Genomic DNA, 18049 nt, shown 5'->3' on the forward strand with positions numbered 1-18049 from the left:
CTTATGTTCCAAAGGTGTAAGTTTCTGATCAATTGGCCACTGTAAATTGTCCCTACTGTTTATGGAGTGATATAATCTAGTGAGAGTTGGTGGGAATGTAGTGAGAATAAAATGGGAATAATGTAGGATATGGTTAGATAATCTGATTATCGGTTTTGGTGCCACATCCGTCTACTACATTGTTTGAAGCATGTGGCAGTCCGAGACAAAGCACCAAGGGAATTTGCAAAGATATTTTCAGAACTTATGGAATGATTGGGTTAAAATATGAAGGTGGACAAAAAATGCTGGAGGAACTCAGCGGATGAGGCAGCATCTACATAGAGAAGGAATAGGCAACGTTTCGGGTCGAGGAGGGGATGAGGAGGAATTTCTTTAGTCAGGGGGTGGTACATCTGTGGAATTCATTGCCACAGATGGTGGTGGAGGCCAAGTCAATGGATGTTTATTTTTAAGGTGGAGGTTGACAGATTCTTGATTAGTACGGGTGTCAGGAGTTATGCGCAGATGGCTGGAGAATGAGGTTGAGAGTGGAAGATGGATCGGTCATGACTGAATGGCGGAGTAGACTTGATGGGCCGAATGGCCGCATTCAGCTTCTAGAACTGGCTCATTTCAGCTCTGAAGAAAGATTGTCTGGACTGGAGTTAGAGATATATTGCTGTTGAGATAAGTTTAATGGGATCTGCAGAGCAAGAGTCATACAATGGTACAGCTGCTGCCTCATAGTTCCAGTCACCCAGGAGATTGGGATCTGACCACAGGGTGCTGCTTGTGTGGAGTTTGCACGTTCTCCCTGTGGGTTTCCTCTGGATGCTCCGGTTTCCCAGCTATCTATTGGGTTAAATGGCTGTTGCTAATATGTAGATAGTTTATTGTCACGTGTACTGAGGTACAGTGAAAAGCTTTTTTGTTGCCTGCTTTCCAGTCAGCGGAAAGACTACCTGCTTACCATCAAGCCATCCACAGTGTACAGATAAAAGGAATAACGTTTAGTGCAAGGTGAAGTCCGATTAAAGATAGTCTCAGGTCTCCGATGAGGTAGATGGTAGGTCTTGACCACTCTCTCGTTGGTGATAACAGCTGTGAAGAAACTGTCATTGAATCTGACGGTGTGCGTTTTCACACTTCTGTACCTCTTGCCAGAGGGGAGAGAGAACACTAACCTCTAGTGTATAGAGAGTAGTAAACTTTTGGGAGAGTTGATGAGGATGTGGGGCGAATAAAATAGAATTGACATCGGTGGGTGCTTGATGGTCGGCTTGGATGGTGGGCTTCTTCTTCTTCTTATCGAGTCCACACACAAGATTAGAAGTTGTTCAGCCAGAGCTGAACACACTTCTTGGCATCTGCCCAATGGTGTCTGTCTTGTGCTTCTTGTGCGTGGTGGTGGAAAGATTGGTTGAAACAGGGCCGCGACGTGAACGCTCTTTCCTTGGCCCCGATGGTGGGCTGAATGATCTGGAGCAGAAGAGGAGAATGTTTCATCCCAAACATATGGTGTCGAGCATGTGGAACACCATGAGAGGCAGAAATCTTTATAGCATTTAAAAAATGTACTTCAAGCCACGGTGGCGCAGCGGTAGAGTTGACACCTCACAGCGCCGGAGATCCGGGTTTGATCCTGACCATGGGTGCTTGTTTGTACAGAGTTCTTCCCATGACCTGCGTGGGTTTTCCCCAGAAGCTCCAGTTTCTTCCCGCACTCCAAAGACATAGGTTTGTCGGCTAATTGGCTTGGTATCATTGTAGATTGTCTCAAGTGTGTGTAGGATAGTGCAAGTGTGCAGGGATCACTGGTGGGTACGGACACTGTAGGCTGACAGCCCTGTTTCCTCGCTGTATCTCTGAACTAAATGTCCACATGAACTCTGGGAACTGCAGATGCTGGTTTAAATCGAAGATAGCCACAAAATGCTGAAGTAACTCAGCGGGTAAGGCAGCATCTCTGTAGAGGTGGCTGAAGAAGGGTTTCGATCCGAAACATCACCCATTACTTCTCTCCAGAGAGGCTGCCTATACCGTTGAGTTACTCCAGCTATTGTGTCTGTCTTCCACATGAACTCAATGTTTCTTGCATTTCCAGTCCTCCAGGAAACCAGGACAGGAGTCGAAGCTGAACAACTCTGCACAAAACCAGAAAAAAGACGTCAACAACTTATTTGAGGCAGTAAAATTGGCAAAGAGTGCCATGCAGGTATGTGCTTGATGCCTCCTTTACATGGGAGTGGTGGTTGGAGTGTCTTTGGTTTCAGATATAATGCAGGAAAGGAGGATTTCCTGGGAGAAAAGGGATGTCCTGGAAATATTCTTAAGATATGTCTCAGTAAAGAAAAGGCTCGAGAAGATGGGGATAGTCATAGTCACACGCCGTGGAAAGAGACCCTTCAGCCCAACTTGCTCACGCCAGCCAACATGCCCCATCTTCACTAGCCCCACCTGCCTGCGTTGGTCCCATATTCCTCTAAACATAGAAACATAGAAATTAGGTGCAGGAGTAGGCCATTCGGCCCTTCGAGCCTGCACCGCCATTCAATATGATCATGGCTGATCATCCAACTCAGTATCCCGTACCTGCCTTCTCTCCATACCCTCTGATCCCCTTAGCCACAAGGGCCACATCTAACCCTCTTAAATATAGCCAATGAACTGGCCTCAACTACCCTCTGTGGCAGAGAGTTCCAGAGATTCACCACTGTGTGAAAAAAGTTTTTCTCATCTCGGTTTTAAAGGATTTCCCCCTTATCCTTAAGCTGTGACCCCTTGTCCTGGACTTCCCCAACATAAACCTATCCCATCCATGTACATGTCTAAATATTTCTTAAATACTGTAGTAGTACCTGCCTCAACTGCCTCCTCCGGCAACTTGTTCCATACACCCATCACCCTTTGTAAAAACATTTTTTTTTAAATGGCACCCCTCGGGTTCCCATTAAATCTATCCCCCCTCACCTTAACCTTGTGTCCTCTGGTTCTTATTACGATTGCGATAAAACTTTATTCATCCCCGGAGGGAAATTGGTCTGCCGACAATCGCAACACAAGGTACACAAAAACGTGAAATTAAAAGTGAAAACAAAAAGAAAAAGGCAAACAATTGTTGGCTGCCGTGTGCACAGCGCCTTCACCTGAACAAATGCAGACTTATTCCCTGGGCAGAGGATTCTAAACTAGAGTGCCCCCACCTCCACCAGGTTACCCTTTGTTCTCCCACCGGCTCTCATGCCGGGCCCCCAGTCTTATTCACGACGGTCCCCCACGCCAGGTCCCCATTGTTCTTCACGGCGGTCCCCTCGTCGGGTCACCATTGTCTTCCCCTCATGCTCATCGACCGCGAAGCCCCACTCTGCGTCTATCTGATCTATTCCTCTCATGATTTTGTGCACTTTTCTAAGATGACCCCACATCCTCCTGTGCTCCAAGGAAAAAAGCCCCAGCCTGCTCAACCTCTCCCTATAGCTCAGTCCTGGCAACATCCTGGTAAATCTTCTCTAAACCCCTTCAAGCTTGACAACATCTTCCCTATAGCACAGGGACCAGAACTGAACACAATGTGGCCTCACTAACGTTTAAGTAACGTAACACCCAACTTCTATACTCAATGCAGTATGAAGGTGATTAGAAATACCAACACTACTTTGACTATCAAAACAAACTGCTGGAAACAGCTTTGTCAGGAGGAGAAATCACCAATGTTTCCAGTCAAGGAGCCTTTGTCAAAACTGGGAATGTGAGAAAACCAGATAAAGTGGCAGAGAGTGTATAAAGGAACTGCAGATGCTGGTTTAAACCAAAGATAGATACAAAATGCTCGAATAACTCAGCGGGACAGGCAGCATCTCTGGAGAGAAGGAATGGGATTGTTTTGGGTCAAGACCCTTCTTTGGACTAACGTCAGTGGGCGAGAGAGATAGATTTGTAAGGAAGTGTGAAAGCAGGGCGAAGGGAATGGAGATCAAGGAAAAGCTAAATATGAGGTACTGTGCCTCCAATTTGCACTGGGCCTCACTCTGACAATGGAGGAGGCCCAGGACAGAAAGATGAGTTTCACTTGGGCAGCTTACACCCCAGCGGTATGAACATTGACTTCTCTAACTTCAAATTAACCCTTGCTTTTCCATCCCTCCCCCTTCCCAGTTCTCCGACCAGTCTTACTGTCTCTGACGACATTTTATCTCTGTTTGCTTTGTTGTTACCTCCTCCCAGCTAACAATGATCGATTCCACATTTTCCTTGATCTCCATTCCCTTTGCCCTGTTTTCACACCTTCAACGTCTCCTTATCAATCCAATCTCTCCCCCCCAACCCCTCCGAAGTCAGTCTGAAGAAGGGTTTTGACCCAAAACGTCACCCATTCCTTCTGCCCAAAGTTGCAGAGAGGGTGGACGAGGCTTGGACAAAGGGAACGGTTTAAGGCCAGGGTTCTCCATGTGACCCCCACTATATGGTTGATTAATGAGGAGTCTTTGACCTGAAGCATTCACTTCCACAGATGCTGCTTGACCCGCTGAGCGTTTACATCATTTTTCTGTTTTATTTTGGGTTTCGATCATTGCAGTTACTTGATTGTTTTCAGTTGCTGCGAATATGACTAACCTGTGTCTGGGAGGGTAAATAACACTGCAGTTAGTGTTTATTGTAATTTGTTGTCTCATGTAGCGAGCATTTTTGTTGCGTGCTGTCCAGTCAACTGAAAGACTATACATGATTGCGATCGAGCCGTCCACAGTGTACTGATACATGATGATGGGAATAACATTTGGGTCAACTGATATGTTGAAGATAAATGTATGTGCTAATATTTCTTGGGGTGTAAACAAATGCACCAACATATAATTGTCAGGCCAGGGTGGGTGACTGAGTATATTGCCGTTCGAGTGTGTATAAATAATTTGCATTGGGAACGGTACAATGGGGGCACAGCTGTGATAATGATTGAACGTTATCTAGACCAGTGGTTCTCAAATGGGGGTACGCATACCCCTGGGGGTACGTGAGATTTTAAAATATAGGCCTACATATATGTAGGCCTATATTTTTGCGCTGGTTAGGGGGTACTTGGCTGAAAAAATATTTCACAGGGGGTACATCACTGAAAAAAGGTTGAGAACCACTGATCTAGACCATAAACTTGGAATCCAAGAAAAAATATATATCTTTGTAATGAACGCAACAATACCAAATTCTGTCAAGAAAAGTAGTGAATGCATCTGAGGTGGGCTGGGAGGTAAATGCCCATACTAAAGCTGCTGTGAGTGCAGACAAAAAGTGCTGGAGTAACTCAGTAGGTCAGGCAGCATTTCTGGAGAAAAAGGCTGGGTGACATTCTGGGTCGGAGCCCTTCTTCACACCCTTGTAACTGGTGTACGTCCCACCCACAGACACTGGTCGATGAATGGCTGGAACTGTACAAACAGGACAAGGAGACTGGTCTACTGGAGCTACTCAACTTCTTCATCCATTGCTGTGGATGTAAAGGTAAATTCCTCCAGTGATGTTTCAGATGCTGGTTTACACGGAAGATAGACACAAAATGCCTGAGTAACTCAACGGGCCAGGCAACATCTCTGGAGAAAAGGATTAGGTGACGTTTCAGGTCCACACGAAACGTCACCTATTCCTTTTCTCCAGAGATGTTGCCTGACCCACTGAGTTTCTCCAGCATTCTGTGCCTACCTCGAGTGATGTTTGTGGGCAGGAATCGCACCTTTTCGACTTGGAGATACGGCGTGGATATAGGGCCTTCGGCCCAACCGAGTTTGCTCAGACCAGCAATCGTCTCATACACTATCCTGCACACTGGGTGAAATTTACAATTTACAGAAGCCAATTGACCTACAAACCTGTAAGTTTTTGGAATGTGGGAGGAAACCGGAGCATCTAGAGAAAAGCCATGTGGTCACAGGGGGAAAAAGTGCAAACTCCGTACAGACAACACCCGCGTAGGTGGCACAGTGGCGTAGCGGTAGTGTGACTGCCTCACAGCGCCAAAGACCCAGGTTCGATCCTGATTACGGTTGATATCTGCACGGAATTTGTACCATGTGGGCTTTCTTTGGATGCCCTGGTTTCCTCTCACACTCCAAACACATGCAGGTTTGTAGGTTAATTGGCTTTGGTAAAATTGTAAGTTGTCCCTCGTGTGTGTGTGTGTGTGTGTGTGTGTAGGATAGTGCTTGTATACGGGGTGATCGCTGGTTGGTGCGGACTAGGTGGGCCCAAGGACTTCTTTCCACACTGCATCTCTAATGTCGGAAACCTGCTGAAGTGCAGTGTAGCCTTCTAACCATTTCTTATCAACAGGAACTTTTGCCGATTTGTGATTGGGTACTGACTATGCACCACCCGAGAACTAAGTGGCAAGCAAGATGGGAAGGGGATTTGGTGCTCATGGATTTGCTACAAACTCTGTGAACTAAAAACGCCAACTCTCCTGACTTTGGGTTCAAATGGCTTCCTTTTTGTGGTAATTAAGCATCATTGCTCAAGCTTGATGTGAATGTGAAAGCCACCTGTTCTATCCACAAGATGAAATAGTCATCTTTCCATGTCATTGAGGCCAAGAGGCTGCACATCCTCCCATTCGCATGGCATCAAGCATGAGGGACCCTTTCTAGTATGATTAAGAAAGAAAAAAGGCGCATGTAATTCAGTCTTGCATTTGGCCTGGTCTGGAATCAAACCTGAAGAGCACAATGGCTTGTCACCGTGTATCTGTTGAGGTTTGTTATTGTCATGCGTATGAGTGAAAAGTTTTCACTTGTGCACAAGGTATTGTGAAAATTATTTTTGCCTGCTATAAAATTAGATTGGATAATATTGTGCACAGATACCACCGCGTCAAACTCGTGTACAATTTGTAGAACAAAGGGGAAGATACAGAGTGCAGAATATAGTTCTCAGATTGATTAGTAGGACAGGGTGTTACAATCCCTAAGATTTCACCACAATTGACATTCTTGGTTATGACCACTAGGTGAATTTGCTAACAATCAGACACATCTTCAGTTGTGTACCTCAACGTCACTCGGTGTTTCGGCCTTTTATCACATTGTAGCGCAACAGTTCCAGAGACAAAGACCAATGTCCACAAAAGTATATAAGGGAATCGGACAGTGCCCCAGCTTACGGAAGGACCATGGACAAAGTCCAATGTCCGCAATGGGGTAGAGGTGAATCAGACAGCTTCCAGGCTTATGGAAGGACTGTAGACAAAGTCCAATGTCCGCAATGGGGTAGTGGTGAATCGGACAGTGCCCCAGCTTATGGAAGGACCATAGACAAAGTCCAATATCCACAGAGGAGTAGAGATGAATCGGTCAGTACCATAGCTTATGGAAAGACCGTTCAGACTACTGATAACAGAAGGGAAGAAGCTGTTCCTGGGTCTGGTGGTGCACGCTTTCAAGCTTCTGTATCTTCTGCCGAGGGAGAGGAAGGAATGACCGAGACAAGTCTTTGATTCAGGCAGGCGATGGGTTCTTGGAGATGATAAATGCGACTGAGGACGAAGGAATCATGTGCGGTTTTTTTCTGTCACCTTCAGGGGTCATTGCATCGGAGATGTTCCAGAAGCTTCAGAATGCGGAGATAATTCGGAGGATGACCGAGGAGTTTGATGAGGTCAGTCGTGAGAGTCTTGTATTTCCAGCTAACATTCAAAATTGCATTTATTTGACACAATAATTAGCAATTCTGCATAGAATTATCCTAGCCAAGGTGTTGTCAAGAGATTTTTATTTTGTCATGCATTCTAAAACTGAACAATACATTTCTTACTTGCAGCAACACATCAGATATGTGAACATTACTACTCAATAGACACTATAATAAACAACTAAAATAAGCTCAATATATAAAAACACAGACAAACAACATAGTGCAAAGACCAAAAACAATGCCCTAAAGTTCCTAGTGCAATCAAGGCAGTTTGTATTTTAGAATGTGGTGTATAGTATTGACCGACCACATCTCGAGTGGTGGATCGACTTTTAAGGGGTGGGTCAATCTAGAAGGACTCACTGGTCAAATTAAGTTGCGTGGTTTTTTGTTTTTTTTTAGATAAAGCACAGAAACAGGCCCTTCAGCCCACTGCCCCACACCCACCATTGGTCACCCCTGCACACTGGTTCTACATTATCCCACCTTTTCATCCACTCCCCACACACTGGGGGGGCGGGGGACAATTTACAGAGGGCCAATTAGCCTATAAATCCGCACTCCTTCGGGATGTGGAAGGAAACCGGAGTACCCTGCACAAACACATTGTCGCAGGGAGAACGTGCAAACACCACACAGAGATACAGCTCCTGTGGCCAGGATCGAGCCCAGGTCCCTGGCGCTATGAGGCAGCAACTTTGCGTTGCACCTCATTGCCGCCTGAGTCTCTCATAGGTGCCAGACCATTTGTAGTTATCGATGATTGATCATTTATTTAATATCTTCATTACCATTTTGCATACAAAATGGCCAGGGACTGTGTGGCTGCACAATCTATAATTACAGGCAGTGCCTGGGAGGAGGTGTTGCCAATGTCACCTTTATTGCTGAGAGCCAGGTTGTTGTGCTGGCACCATTTGGTCAGTCGGTCGATCTCACTTCTATACTCTGACTCATCCCCATCTGTGATTCGTCCAACAACGGTGCTGTCGTCGGCGAACTTGATGGAGTTTGCACTATGTCCGGCTACGCAGTCATGGGTATAGTGAGTAGAGCTGTGGGCTGAGCACGCAGCCTTGAGGTGCTCCCGTACTAATTGTTACTGAGGATGAAGTATTTCCGCCAATTCGAACAGACTGGCCTGTGGATGAAGAAGTTGAGGATCCAAATACAGAGGGATGCAGAGACCCAGTTCTGTGAGCTTGGTAACCAGCTTGGCAGGAATGATGGTGTTAAACGCCGAGCTGTAGTTTATAAACAACAGCCTGACGCAAGTGTTTTTATTATCCAAGTGGTCCAATGCGGAGTGGGGAGCCAGTGAAATTGCATCCTCCGTTGAGCTGTTGTGGCGGTATGCGAACTGTAGTGGGTCGAGGTTCTTGTCGAGGTAGGAGTTGATGTGCACCATAACCAACCTCTCAAAGCACTTCATCACCACAGACGTTAGTGCCACAGGTCGATAGTCATTGAGGCACGTCACCTTACTCTTCTTGGCGACAACCTACAACAGCACCTACGTCAGGAGAAGACAAGCTACGGGAGTCACCTAAAAAATCGCCTAAGTGGGACAGACCCTTTACGGGTGTTGGGGAATATGGGGTTGAGGGGGAATGACAGCCATGATTAAATGGCGAAGTAGACTTGATGGGCTGAATGTCCTAATTCTACTCCTACAACTTATGAGCATGAGTACAGCACAGGGACAGTCCCTTCGGCCCACAATATCTGTACCGAGTGTGAGGCCAAGTTAAACTGATCTCTGCTTGGACATTCTCTGCATGTACATGTGCCTCTCCAACAACCTCTCAAGCGCCACGATCATATGTGCCTCCACCACAACTTGTATAGTTGTTGTCGGGGATGTTTGTATAGTTGTCGGGGATGTTTGTATAGTTATTGTAGGGGATATTTGTATAGTTGTCGGGGATATTTGTATAGTTGTTGTCGGGGATGTTTGTATAGTTGTTGGGGATATCTGTATAGTTGTCGGGGATGTTTGTATCGTTGTTGTCGGGAATGTTTGTATAGTTGTTGTCGGGGATATTTTTATAGTTATTGTTGGGGATGGTTGTATAGTTGTTGTCGGGGATATTTGTATAGTTGTCGGGGATATTTGTATAGTTGTTGTCGGGGATATTTGTATAGTTGTTGTCGGGGATATTTGTATAGGTGTTGTCGGGGATATTTGTATAGTTGTCGGGGATATTTGTATAGTTATTGTTGGGGATATTTGTATAGTTATTGTAGGGGATATAACGTGATTACACTGCTGTTGCAGGAGAGTGGTGATTACCCTCTGTCGCTGGCCGGTCCCATGTGGAAGAAGTTTCGGCAGAATTTCTGTGAGTTCATCGCCGTGCTGGTGCGCCAGTGCCAGTACAACGTCATTTACGACGAGTACATGATGGACACCTTGATTTCCCTCTTGACTGGGTTGTCTGATTCCCAGGTCCGCGCCTTCAGGCACACCAGCACGCTGGCCGGTGAGTATCACGCACACCAGCTATACTACGTAGATCAGTACAGGAACAGGCCCTTCAGCCGAACAGATGTATGTATTCAAGAGAGAGTTAGATATAGTTCTTCAGGCTAACTGAATCAAGGAAAATGGGGAGAACGCAGGAATGGGGTACTGATTTTGCTTCGAAGGGCTTATTGGTGTACTCCTGCACCTATTTTCTAAGTTTCTATGAACATTATGCCATCTTTTATCTGCCTGCACATTAACCAAGTGTAGGAAGGAACTGCAGGTACTGGTTTACACTGAAGATAGACAAAATGCTGGAGTAAATCAGCGAGACAGGCAGTAACTCTGGATAGAAGGAATGGGTGACATTTCCGGTTGCGACCGTTGTTCAGACATCTATATTCCCCGCATATCCATGTGCCTATCCAAAACGCCACTATTGTACCTGCCTCCACTACCACCACCCCTGACAGCACTTTCCAGGCGCACACCACCCTCTGTTTTAAACAAAAAATAACTAATTTGCACATTGTTTAGCGAGACACGTGATTGTGAAACAAAGTGATCTTTATTGAGTTAAACAAAGAACGGCTCACACGTGACTGGGGAGGGCACACTCCTAAGCCACGTGACGACTACTTGGTTGTTTGTCTTTTTGCACAAAAGTCCGCGAGCATTGCCACTTTCATTTCACTGCACATCTCGTATGTGTATGTGACAAATAAACTGACTTGACTTGACTTGACTTCCCGCCAAACCTAGTCACTTGACCTTGCCAGTCCTAGGGCCGAGGGTTCGCCCAATAAGTGGCGCCACAATTGCCCCTGTCGCCTTAAATCCATCCCATCATAGAAACATAGAAAATAGGTGCAGGAGTAGGCCAGTCGGCCCTTCGAGCCTGCACCGCCATTCAATATGATCATGGCTGATCATCCAACTCAGTATCCTGTACCTGCCTTCTCTCCATACCCCCTAATCCCTTTAGCCACAAGGGCCACATCTAACTCCCTCTTAAATATAGCCAATGAACTGGCCTCAACTACCTTCTGTGGCAGAGAATTCCACAGATTCACCACTCTCTGTGTGAAAAAAGTTTTCCTCATCTCGGTCCTAAAAGATTTCCCCCTTATCCTTAAACTGTGACCCCTTGTTCTGGACTTCCCCAACATCGGGAACAATCTTCCTGCATCTAGCCTGTCCAACCCCTTAAGAATTTTGTAAGTTTCTATAAGATCCCCCCTCAATCTTCTAAATTCTAGCGAGTACAAACCGAGTCTATCCAGTCTTTCTTCATATGAAAGTCCTGACATCCCAGGAATCAGTCTGGTGAACCTTCTCTGTACTCCCTCTATGGCAAGAATGTCTTTCCTCGGATTAGGAGACCAAAACTGTACGCAATACTCCAGGTGTGGTCTCACCAAGACCCTGTACAACTGCAGTAGAACCTCCCTGCTCCTATACTCAAATCCTTTTGCTATGAATGCTAACATACCATTCGCCTTCTTCACTGCCTGCTGCACTTGCATGCCTACTTTTAATGACTGGTGTACCATGACACCCAGGTCTCGTTGCATCTCCCCCTTTCCTAATCGGCCACCATTAAGATAATAATCTACTTTCCTGTTTTTGCCACCAAAGTGGATAACCTCACATTTACCCACATTATACTGCATCTGCCATGCATTTGCCCACTCACCCAGCCTATCCAAGTCACCTTGCAGCCTCCTAGCATCCTCCTCCTCCCACCCTCCCATCCGCCCGCCCTCGGGCTCCTCCTCCTCCTCCCCTTTTCCTTCTTTCTTTCCCCCACCCCCCATCAGTCTGAAGAAGGGTTTCGGCCCGAAACGTCGCCTATTTCCTTCGCTCCATAGATGCTGCTCCACCCGCTGAGTTTCCCCAGCAATTTTGTGTACCTCCTCACAGCTAACACTGCCCCCCAGCTTCGTGTCATCCGCAAACTTGGAGATGTTGCATTCAATTCCCTCGTCTAAATCATTAATATATATCGTAAATAGCTGGGGTCCCAGAACTGAGCCTTGCGGTACCCCACTAGTCACTGCCTGCCATTGTGAAAAGGACCCGTTTACTCCTACTCTTTGCTTCCTGTCTGCCAACCAGTTCTCTATCCACATCAATACTGAACCCCAATACCGTGTGCTTTAAGTTTGTATACTAATCTCTTATGTGGGACCTTGTCGAAAGCCTTCTGAAAGTCCAGATATAACACATCCACTGGTTCTCCCTTATCCACTCTACTAGTTACATCCTCGAAAAATTCTATAAGATTCGTCAGACATGATTTACCCTTCATAAATCCATGCTGACTTTGTCCAATGATTTCACCACTTTCCAAATGTGCTGCTATCCCATCTTTAATAACTGATTCTAGCAGTTTCCCCACTACCGACGTTAGACTAACTGGTCTGTAATTCCCCGTTTTCTCTCTCCCTCCCTTTTTAAAAAGTGGTGTTACATTAGCTACCCTCCAATCCTCAGGAACTACTCCAGAATCTAAAGAGTTTTGAAAAATTATCACTAATGCATCCACTATTTCTGGGGCTACTTCCTTAAGTACTCTAGGATGCAGCCTATCTGGCCCTGGGGATTTATCGGCCTTTAATCCATTCAATTTACCTAACACCACTTCCCGGCTAACCTGGATTTCACTCAGTTCCTCCATCTCATTTGATCCCCGGTCCCCTGCTATTTCCGGTAGATTATTTATGTCTTCCTTAGTGAAGACAGAACCAAGTTATTCAATTGGTCTGTCCATGTACTTGTTCCCCATGATCAATTCACCCGTTTCTGACTGCAAGGGACCTACATTTGTATTAACTAATCTTTTTCTCTTCACATATCTATAAAAGCTTTTGCAGTCAGTTTTTATGTTCCCTGCCAGTTTTCTTTCATAATCTATTTTCCCTTTCCTAATTAAGCCCTTTGTCCTCCTCTGCTGGTCTCTGAATTTCTCCCAGTCCTGGTAGGCTGCTTTTTCTGGCTAATTTGTACGCTTCATCTTTTGTTTTGATACTATCCCTGATTTCCCTTGTTATCCACGGATGCACTACCTTCCCTGATTTATTTTTTTGCCAAACTGGGATGAACAATTGTTGTAGTTCATCCATGCAGTCTTTAAATGCCTTCCATTGCATATCCACCGTCAACCCATTAAGAATCAATCGCCAGTCTATCTTGGCCAATTCACGTCTCATACCCTCAAAGTTACCTTTCTTTAAGTTCAGGACCCTTGTTTCTGAATTAACGATGTCACTCTCCATCCTAATGAAGAACTCAACCATATTATGGTCACTCTTGCCCAAGGGGCCACGCACAACAAGACTGCTAACTAACCCTTCCTCATTACTCAATACCCAGTCTAGAATAGCCTGCTCTCTCGTTGGTTCCTCTACATGTTGGTTTAGAAAACTATGCCGCATACATTCCAAGAAATCCTCTTCCTCAGCACCCTTGCCAATTTGATTCACCCAATCTATATGTAGATTGAAGTCACCCATTATAACTGTTTTACCTTTGTTGCACGCATTTCTAATTTCCTGTTTGATGCCATCCCCAACTCCACTACTACTGTTAGGTGGCCTGTACACAACTCCCACTAGCGTTTTCTGCCCCTTAGTGTTTCGCAGCTCTACCCATATCGATTCCACATCCTCAAAGCTAATGTCCTTCCTTTCTATTGCGTTAATCTGCTCTCTAACCAGCAAAGCTACCCCACCTCCTTTCCCTTTCTGTCTATCCCTCCTGAATATTGAATATCCCTGGATGTTGAGCTCCCAGCCTTGGTCACCCTGGCGCCATGTCTCCGTGATCCCAACTATATCATAGTCATTAATAGCTATCTGCACATTCAACTCATCCACCTTATTACGAATGCTCCTTGCATTGAGACACAAAGCCTTCAGGCTTGTTTTTACAGCACTCTTACCCCTTATACTATTATGCTGAAAAGTGGCCCTTTTTGATTTTTGCCCTGGATTTGCCGGCCTGCCACTTTTACTTTTCACCTTGCTACCTATTGCTTCTACCCTCATTTTACACCCCTCTGTCTCTACGCTCACACATTTAAGAAAACCTTTCCCTTTAACTCCATCCTCCACTATTCCATTCGACACCCCACCCCCCTTATCCATCATTTAATATTTGTACTCTGGGGAAATGGTTCTGACTGTCTACTCTATCTAAGTCTCTTGATTTTTAAAATATGTCTATTAAGTCCCCCTACAACCTACAGTGTTTTGGAGAAAACGACCCAAATCTGTGTCACGCCTTCTTATGGGTAATCCAAGCATTATTCCGGTTTCAAAGAAACGGCACAAAGTGTTGGGAGTAACTTGGCGGGCCAGGAAGTGTCTCTGGAACATGTTCTCCTGAGTTGCTGCCTGACCTGCGAGTTACTTCTGTGGTTTGGTTGGTCTTTTTTTCTAAAGCAGCATCTGCAGTTTCTTGCACCGATCATTTCAGTCAACCACCTCTGCTCCCTTTCTAAAGCCATACATCCTTCTTGCAATTGGGCGACTGGAGATGCACGCAATACTCCAAATAACTTGACTAAAAGCTCCAAATGATAAACGCTGCTCTGGAGTTGTTTCCTGTAAGGGGTCTGGTGCCTGGTGTTTCTAGTTGTGCATCTGTTGGCTTCCTGTTATGCACCTGCTATACTCGGCTTCTGGTGTTTGCAGCGATGAAACTGATGACGGCTCTGGTGGACGTGGCCTTGAATCTGAACGTCCACCAGGAAAACAACAAACGCCAGTACGACACCGAGCGGAACAAATCAGCGGGCAAGAGGGCCAACGACCGGCTGGAGATGCTGCTGCAGAAAAGCAAGGAGGTGAGAAGTCAAGCAATGAAAGGCGGTAGTCTGCCTGCATGTGTGTGTACGCGCACGCGCGCGCATGTATATCTGCATGTGTGGCTGAAAGATGGCAGTGAGCAGTCAAGCAATGAGAGGCAGTTTGCCTGCGCAGGTGTGTGTTGTGCGCATGCGCGTGTGATCGCATGTATGGCGGGAACTCGGGTGAACTGCCAAACAATGCGAGATAGCAGTCTGTGCGGAGGTGTGCATGCACGTGTGTATGTGTGGCAGAAACAGGGTGTGCAGCCAAGCCACGAGAGGCAGTCTGCCTGCATGGGTGTGCACGGGTGTGCTTGCGTGTCACAGAGATGCGTTACATGTGGCAGAAACAAGCAACCAAGCATTGAGAGGCAGCAGTCTGACTGCACGTATATGTGTGCATGCGAGTGTGTATGGTTGCATGTATGACAAACCAAATGAGGTGAACTGCCAAGTAACGAGAAGCGGCAATCTGCCTGCACAGATTCAGATTCAACTTTATTGTCATTGTGCAGTGTACAGTACAGAGACAACGAAATGTAGTGTTATGCAACAGATGTGTATGTGTGTGCCTCTGTGGCACAAATACAAGCAGGTGCGCAGCCAAGGAATGAGATGGCAGGTGTGTGTGCACGTGCGTGTGTGTTTGCATGTGTACAGGAACGCAAGGTGAGCAGCCCTGCAATGAGAAGCAGCAGTCCGCTTGCGTGTGGACGTGAGTGTATGTGTCTGCGTGCAAGGAGGTCACCATCCAAGGAATGTGGCTGCTGTCTGTCTTTGTGTGTGTGTGTGTGTGTGTCTATGTATGTGTGGCAGAAATGCATGGTGGTTTGCAGCCAAACAATGAGAAACTGCACTCTGCCTGCACGGGTGTGTGTCTACATATGCAGCAGAAACGAGGCAAGCTGCCAAGCAATGAGTTGTCTGTCTTTTCTCTCTGCTTTAAAATGTGTTTGCCTGTGTTGCACCCCCCATTCACACAGAGGTTCTAGCTGTGCAGCAGTCTTGAGTCAATGTCACATTTACCAATTTCCAGAGTTCGATGGTCTGTCTGACAGGCTAATTAACTGGTCCATAGTCTTAGACCAACCCTTGCGTTTATGGTTCGGTGCTGTGCGTGGCTTATTCCAGAGTTCAATGGCTATCTTGTCTTATTTTGCAGATGCTGCAGAATCAGGAAGAGGTTGAGAACATGATGAATGCAATCTTTAAGGGAGTGTTCGTCCACAGGTATCGGTAAGTTGCAGCTACTTAAATCCTTGCCTTCCTCTCACGCCCTCGTTGTCTTCCCAATGGGGCGTTTGTACCGAGCGTGTGCCTGTGATTGTCCGTTAAATAAGCTTATCTAGGTGTTGGTGAGGAGTGTTGTGCCACCTAGCCATGTACCGTCTCACCTTTTCCACTCATTTGGCAGGGATTTGATTGCGGAGATACGGGCGGTCTGTATGGAGGAAATTGGCGTGTGGATGAAGCGCTACAGTGACTCATTTCTTAATGACAGCTACCTGAAGTATGTCGGCTGGATGCTTCACGACAAGGTGCTGGTGAAGTATTAACATATAGAGATGAATGGGGGTGGCACAGTGGTGCAGAGAGTAGGATGTGTGGATGGTTTGGATTTCCTTTCACAGTCAAAGCTAAACTCCCCCTCCCGTTCCCACGCTGACCTTTCTGTCCTGGGCCTCCTCCACTGACAAATTGGAGAAACAGCACCTCATTTTTCACTTGGGCAGCTTACACCCCAGCGGTATGACTATTGACTCATCTAACCTCAAGTAACCCTTGGATCAGCCAAAGAAATGGCAGGTGGAATTTCATCCAAGCAAGTATGATGTGTTGCATTTTGGAGGTTGAATGTAAGGGGAAAGTTAATAGCAAGACCCTTGACAATACTGATGTACTGAGGGGACTTGGCATCCAAGTCCACAGTTCCCTGATTGGCAACGCAGATAGACAGAGTGGTAAAGAAGATGAATGGTATGTCTTCATCGGTTGGTCGGGGCATTGAGTCAAAAAGTCTGGAGGTCATGTTGCTGCTTTACAGGAATTGGTCTTTCTCTGATTGGCAGACTGATTAGTGGAGCACCGCAAAGCTTGATACTTTGGGGCCCAACAGTTCACGAATCAATATCAATCATTTGGCTGAGAGCATTAAATACAAGGTGGTCTCTTTGTAGGGTTGACTGGTACCTCTCTCTGGTTTGCCATCGATGTCGCATGCACCTTCCTAAATCCATTGTCCTGCCTATTTAATTCTTTCAGCAACGAGAGGTGAGACTGAAATGTTTAAAGTCCCTCCGACATCTGTACGAAAGCAAGGAAATCAGCCAGAAGCTGGAACTCTTCACCAACCGCTTCAAGGTACAAAGCCTCTTCTACTTTTCCCAGAACTCAAGATCTGTCCGGAGCTAATTAAGCAACTTTGGGATTGTGTCTGACATTTTGGAACAAGAGTTTAAAAGCTATAGGAGTAGTATTGGGCCATTTGGCCCATCGAGTCTACTCCACCATTCAATCGTGGCTGATCTCTGCCTCCTAATTTGATTTTTCTGCCTTCTCCCTATATCCTTTGACACCCATTCTAATCAAGAATTTGTCTATCTCTGCTTTAAAAATATCTGCTGACTTGGATCGTCTGTGGATATCTGATAAGACACTCGTCTTTGACAACAACAGGGGCCTCAGTGTAAAAGTTAACTTAAAAAGACAGACAAAGTACAAATTCTTAAGACCATACAAAGCTTAAATTTAACATCTGATGGGTGTGGACCTCGAGACCCAGAGGCAACAGTTTTACGTCTGAATCTCCAGCAGCACACACAAAGAAATACCAGAAAACCCGAGTTTATATACGTACAGACATAAAACCAATTGCATGATGTAATGTACAAAAACCATCATCCACCTCCAAATATGGAGTTGTTTTTCACTCTTTGCCAAAAGCCAGTCATCCCAAATGGCATCCCCTTATTATCTGATTAACCTCTTCAACTTGCATTAAAAAAACTTGTAAGAGAGCTGTGAACTATTCAACTTAAGTTTAAAAAAAACCCTTGTCATGATGGGAGTTG

General features: G+C 45.8%; 1 protein-coding gene across 5 annotated transcripts in view; it reads left to right on the forward strand.

The window, feature by feature from the left end:
* LOC116968079 (cohesin subunit SA-2-like) overlaps positions 1–18049 on the forward strand; it is a 95445-nt gene that overhangs the window by 19033 nt on the left and 58363 nt on the right. For all 5 annotated transcript variants that reach the window (XM_033014703.1, XM_033014705.1, XM_033014702.1 and 2 more), the window contains exons 7-14: positions 2087–2197; positions 5382–5478; positions 7547–7623; positions 9938–10142; positions 14824–14975; positions 16141–16214; positions 16393–16516; positions 17241–17339. In XM_033014703.1, the coding sequence (XP_032870594.1) occupies positions 2087–2197; positions 5382–5478; positions 7547–7623; positions 9938–10142; positions 14824–14975; positions 16141–16214; positions 16393–16516; positions 17241–17339 (939 nt within the window). The remainder of the gene's footprint in view (positions 1–2086; positions 2198–5381; positions 5479–7546; positions 7624–9937; positions 10143–14823; positions 14976–16140; positions 16215–16392; positions 16517–17240; positions 17340–18049) is intronic.

This window comes from Amblyraja radiata, chromosome 43 (assembly GCF_010909765.2).
Source record: "Amblyraja radiata isolate CabotCenter1 chromosome 43, sAmbRad1.1.pri, whole genome shotgun sequence".
Taxonomy (NCBI): domain Eukaryota; kingdom Metazoa; phylum Chordata; class Chondrichthyes; order Rajiformes; family Rajidae; genus Amblyraja; species Amblyraja radiata.